Source organism: Doryrhamphus excisus, chromosome 4 (genome assembly GCF_030265055.1).
Source record: "Doryrhamphus excisus isolate RoL2022-K1 chromosome 4, RoL_Dexc_1.0, whole genome shotgun sequence".
NCBI classification, from domain to species: domain Eukaryota; kingdom Metazoa; phylum Chordata; class Actinopteri; order Syngnathiformes; family Syngnathidae; genus Doryrhamphus; species Doryrhamphus excisus.
Window position 1 is genome coordinate 9,644,122 of NC_080469.1, and position 6,000 is coordinate 9,650,121.

Genomic DNA, 6,000 nt, shown 5'->3' on the forward strand with positions numbered 1-6,000 from the left:
TGAAGGTGGGAAGAACTTCTTAGTCTATCTTAGACCTTAGTGCTTGTAATCCTTCAATATTGTAAAAGGTTAGTGCTAATACTCCAAAATATCCTGCAAATCAAACTTTTTTCCAACCCAAAACCAGTCGACCCACTGACCTTTTTCGACAGCCATTTTATCCCAATCCCTCATTTTCCCTTCCCCACACTCCACCACACACACACACACACATCCACACAAGTAAACACACAGAGTCAGACAGTTGACCTGAACTCATCTTAATGTTACCATAACCTAATAAGAAAACACTTTGTCTAAAAGAACACAACGTGAGTTAACCTGCTGAGTGAAATGAAAGGTATTCATCTATGGGGATTTTTCTATGTGGATCGAAAGTAAATGAACTATTTGTTTACTCACGATACATAATTCAACGAGCATTGATGTGACATTGCCCTACTTTAATTGGTGTTCGGAGCCTGATTGAATAAACAAACATCACCAGACTTATTAAACCACAGTGCTGTTTCTGATTTCTTGGAAAAGATGTTTGACCTTTGGTAATTATTTATAATGTTGTGTTGTTTGTATTTCTTCTCTAACAGCCAAGGTGTGCATGAGCGACACACACAGAAAAATAAGAAAGCTGTAAAATAATAACTCATGTAACAATGCCCCCTTTTGTTATTGGTGAGTGGAGTGCACACTGTTGTAAACAGGAAGAAGGTTCAGTGTCATGGAAACAGTAGTACTGAACGCAAAAAAAAAAAAAAATCAATTTCTTTCTAACTTTCAGAATTTTTCTAACAATCTCCAAGCTGCCAACAAGTAGGCGAGTGTACTTTAAGCAAAACCTTTTTGACTTCGATTGAAGATTTAATTTAATTTTTGTTGGATTGGATTTTTTTGCAGTACCCATACACTGTTAGTGAAAAAGACTACATTAGCATCCATCTATTTTCTATCCCAGCTGTCTTCAGGCGAGAGGCGGGGTACACCCTGGACTGGTCACCAGCCAATCACAGGGCACTGTGAGGGAGCTGCCAATCCTCCCTCACTGATCAGATGTATGCCCCACCTACACACTGTCATGTTTCTATTGGTGTATATAGCTAGCTTTTGTTATTTACATATATTCTGGTTAGTACTTTGATTATATTTGGTTGCCATTTAAGTTGTTAGTTTTTTCATTTAGAAGTCATTGGTTTTGTTCCTAATTTCTCACCAGTTTCTCCTTTTTTTGAGGTGATTGGTCGGGGCACAAACATGGAGGCGCTCCCATGTGAGTGCAGGCCAGAGGCTGATCACCTTAATTGGACTCTCCCAAGTGTCACCTGGAGGTGGGGGGGATTAACTGGGTGGTAGTTCAGTAATCTAAGTTGTTATGTGTAATTGAGTGTTTAAATGTATACAGGAAGTGACACTTCAGTGTGGGAATCTTGAAGGACTTTTGTAATATAAAAGAAGGGTGTTATAAATGTAAATAGGGTACCTTTTAGACATATTGCCTCACCCTCTCATTGGGAACTATGGTTGACCCTTCAAGGGTAAAAGGGGCTGGGGGGATTTGTTTGGGAGAGGCCTGTTGTGTGTGCTGGGGGAAATGCTGTTGCACGGTCTTGCGAAATAAACTTGAAGAGCTCTCAAGCCCATGTCTGGTGTACATTTCAGCTGCTATGGCTATCCCGGGCTAGTAAGAGGCCATTTTTTTCCAACTGAAAATCTTACAGGCACATAAAGACAAACAACCATTCACACTCACATTCATACCTATGGACAATTTCGAGTCACCAATTAACCTAGCATGTTTTTGGAATGTGGGAGGAAACCCGGAGAAAACCCACGCATGCACGGGGAGAACATGCAAACACCACATCGAGATGCGATGTTACATAATGTTAAAGGTAAAATACTTACTTACTTAAGAACTTTATTTATCCGTTAGGAACTTCACTTGTGCAGAGCATCAAAGCATGTGCAGTTCATGTACCAAACAATACGACATAAAACACATACAGTCAACAGATACAAACAATCAACCAATCAATCTATTTGCAGAAGAAAGACTGCCACACATGATAAAAACCAGTGATAAAGAAACAATGCTAAAAAATATGCATAAATAAATAATACTCGATAAACTTTAAAAAGTGAGTGTAAAAATGAGGGCAACATTAGAATTGTCCACTAATTTTCAAGGGGAAACATGTCACCGAAAACATTGAATTACGGACAATCTGACAATGTTGTGAATAGTCCTGATAGATAACCTGCCTGTTCCAATGAGCTGTTGTTTGTTGTTGGAATGAGATAATTATGCATCCATCAATCTTACTCCGCTTATCCAGATCCGGGTTGCAGGGGCAACAATCACAGTAAGGAAGCCCAGACTTTCCCGTCCCCGGTTCCAGTTCGCCAATAGGCGTTCCCAGGCCAGCTGTGAGACATAAACCCTCCAGCGTGTCCTAGGTCTGATAATTAGATTGGTGTGAATGGTTGTCTATATGTGCCCTGTGATTGGCTGGCGACCAGCCCAGGGTGTACCCGGGACCTGGGATAGGCTCTGCAACTCTCGTGAGGATAAGCGTTAGAAAATGAATGAATAATAAATGTTCGCAACCATAGAGTAAGGTTCATACATTATTACAGTATTATATACCCTACCTGTATACAGTATAGCCTATAAAAAAAAGCTACGTTTTGGACTTGAACTGCAAAGAACGACTATCCCCATGTCATTTTCTGGCAGAATCACTTCACACCACTCGTGCTCTACTTGTCAGGATATTGTAAGAGATGATTGTAGCCTCTATTCTGGCTCCGTGATGTAACCGTGCAATGCAGACCTTCTCTATTACGACATCAAAAAAAAAACAGGTTCTCTTGCTCTTTTCATATAATTGTCCAAAATTGTCCCTGCTTGCGGGAAATAGGTAACTACAAAACTCATTCCCTAGGTCAAAAGAGCAAAGTAGTCTCATTCATCTTGTCTGCAATGGCGGTGTATTCTTTTGACCCCAAAACATGCTGCCTCCATTAAAAAATATGAGCAATCGCAACTCAAATTGGTAGTAGCCGAGGTGACTACAAAGTCCTCGACAGTGTATTTGGACAAAATACAGGTCACAATGAAATAATAATGACATTTAATGTCACCGGTGCTTTTCATTTCACGCAGCAAATATTTACTGATAAGACTTAATTGCTTCATCTATCTTTGTGACTGAACCACTTATGGTACCTTAATTTTGAGAAATAGGAACACACACGAGCTGTTTTCCTTAGTTACATTTTTATTTTTGAAAATGGAGATTTAAAAAGGCAAAAATTAAATAGAATAATAAAATGCATGAATGATAGTGTACAGCTTTAATTTGTGAAAATGACAAAGGAATGTGTCCATTCAACAAGCTGCTTGCTGACTGGTTAGAACAGCTGGACGTGTTGTATTTCAACTACAGCGTGATGGATGAACGGTATTGTTCAAAGGGATCTATTCATCATATAATAATCTCCTGTCCAAAAGCAATTATAGCGTGTAGAGCAGTGGACTGAATGAAGATGTTCATTTCCCATTGTCATTAAGCGAGGCCTTCATGTGACAACTAAGTGTACCCTGTCTCAGAAAATACATCTACCCATTTATCCATCACATTTAACCACTAACCAGTAAATAAACACTGCCAAACAAACACAATTACAGATTGATGTTAGGGCGGCTGGAGGTTCAGTTTTGATTTGAAAATGGAAAAAATAATCAGAATCCTTTTTTTTGTATCTCTTCCCTTAAGCAAAGACTTGCTATTATGCTGGAATTATCTCAAATTGCATAGTAATGTGTTTATCTCTGTGGGTCAGTGGTTACAAATGAATGTGATAAATGAGTGCATGTACACATATAGGAGATACATATATTGTTAAAAATAGGGGTTAAATGTTTGCAATCAAAAATATATACAAAATCCCTTTTATATACATTGTCTCTTGTGTTATTTAGATGCTGGCCATCATGTGATGAACTCACACACTTGTTTTTTTTTTTACATTTTCACACTGAACATGAACGTGACATATTTTTTTGGTTTTCAGGAATGATGAATTTTTTATTGGCTCACGCAACTATGCGGAATATGTGCTCATGACTGCCATTGCCGCCAGTGTGAATTGTTTTGGATGTGAAATATGCGAGTAATTTGCATTTTCATTATTTATTTGTCACACGCCTGAAGTGTGGAGGCCTTTGCTGAGGTCATCCCCCGATGAAATACAGCATGAAGTTTACATCAGGTTCCAGGCTTGCACACACGTTTAAGATGAAATTGCCTGCAGCTTACTTTCCATATAGTGATGCTGTGCAAATTACCTTCATGTCAGTTCTGGACCAAAAAAACTGGTGTGAGAGAGAGAGATTTTTAGATGTGTGTTGATGCCCTGCCTACGTCTACAGAGCTGGACCTGGACAAATACCGGCTGGTGGTGCGACCTTCATCTCCCATGGCGTTCTCCATCTTTGAAAGCAAGGAGGTCTTAAACCTCTGCTGGAAGTCATTGCCCATGAACACATAGAGCACCGGGTTGAGGAAACTGTTAGCCGCTGCCAGGCATGTTCCCACTTGTAGTCCAGTAGTTAGGATGCTATGGTTGTAGCTTTGGTGGTTTAGCTCCAGGAGGATAAAGACATGGTAGGGCAGCCAGCAGATGAAGAAAGTGGCAATGAGCGCTGTCATGACTTTGAAGGGTTTGGAGGATTTGGTCATTCTGTTTGTGCGGAGTTTGAAAATGATCACCAAGTAGCAGATACTGATGACGACAAAAGGCACTACAAAGCCAACCAGGAAGCGGCTCCCTACGATAATCCTGTGACTGTGTTGATGTAATGTGTAGTTGTTGTAGCAAACGCTTCGACCCATTAGATTTTGAACGTCACGGAAGACCGCAGAGGGAAGGCTCAGCGCTATGGCGAGAATCCATGCCAGGATCACAACAACAGATGCCTTTCGTACCGTGCGGTGATTCTGAGCCCAGACAGGAAATACAACAGACACACAGCGGTCGGCACTGATGATGACCAGGAGGAATATGCTGCTGAACATGTTGAGAAACAACACGGATGAAGCAAACTTGCACAGGAAGAGTCCAAAGATCCATCTCTCCATTGCCATGTTGGTGATGATGAAGGGCAGAAAGGTACAGAAGACAAAGTCGGAGATGGCCAGGCTCAGGTACCATGTTGTGTTGACTGTTTTTTTCATCTTGAAGCCAGAGATCCAGATGACCACAGCATTTCCGCAAAAGCCCAGCACAAAAATAAGCCCAGTGATCACCAGCAGAGACACGCAAAGGACGTCGCCAGTACATGTGGATTTGTGCTGAAAAACAGCCTCCTCGTGGGGGACAAGGCTTTCCTCGTAGCTGTAGTTGCCATAATATTCATAAACCAAATCATCCATTTTCTCACAACAGTTCAAATTGGATCTGTGGGGAAAGCAGGAAAAACATGAGAAATCAGTGCGGCATTTGATCCAATTTGACAGATAATGTAATATCAGTACAAACCTCCCACTGCTGTTGACTTGGTGGTGTCCAGAGACAAGAGTCAGCAGAGTTGTGCTGGTTCCTCCACTTTTTAAAATAATCAGCAATCAGCTGACCGGATGGTTTCTCAACACCACACCATCGTCAGTACTCCTATTTGAGACGGGTGATATGAACTCGCAGAATACAGAAGTCCATTAAGAGAAGAAAGAAACACGGCTAGACCAAATCATGTGTCAAGAAAAAAGAAAACAGCGTTAAACTGCTGTGTTCTTTTTCTGTCTTGTGAACATGAAACACATAAAATATTCACATGTGCCAGTGTCAGAGTTTTGGGAGACGGCTCTGATGTTTAGGGAATTGGATGCTTCTCTGTTGTCTGCCAGAGGCCTCCTGTCAGCCACATGTGTTTGTTCAAAGCTGACAGAGGAAGACTGCACATGGGAGCGCAGTGTTCATAAAGCCATAAACCATCGGCTGGCC

General features: G+C 41.0%; 1 protein-coding gene across 1 annotated transcript; it reads right to left on the bottom strand.

Annotated features, from left to right (window-relative positions):
- Positions 1 to 2,248: 2,248 nt before the first annotated feature.
- cmklr1 (chemokine-like receptor 1) lies at positions 2,249 to 5,647 on the bottom strand. Its single transcript, XM_058070530.1, has 2 exons — positions 5,539 to 5,647; positions 2,249 to 5,457 (listed from the first exon to the last, which is right to left on the bottom strand). Exon 2 carries the CDS (start codon positions 5,430 to 5,432, stop codon positions 4,395 to 4,397), a length of 1,038 nt encoding a protein of 345 aa, XP_057926513.1. The 5' UTR covers positions 5,433 to 5,457; positions 5,539 to 5,647; the 3' UTR covers positions 2,249 to 4,394.
- Positions 5,648 to 6,000: the final 353 nt, after the last annotated feature.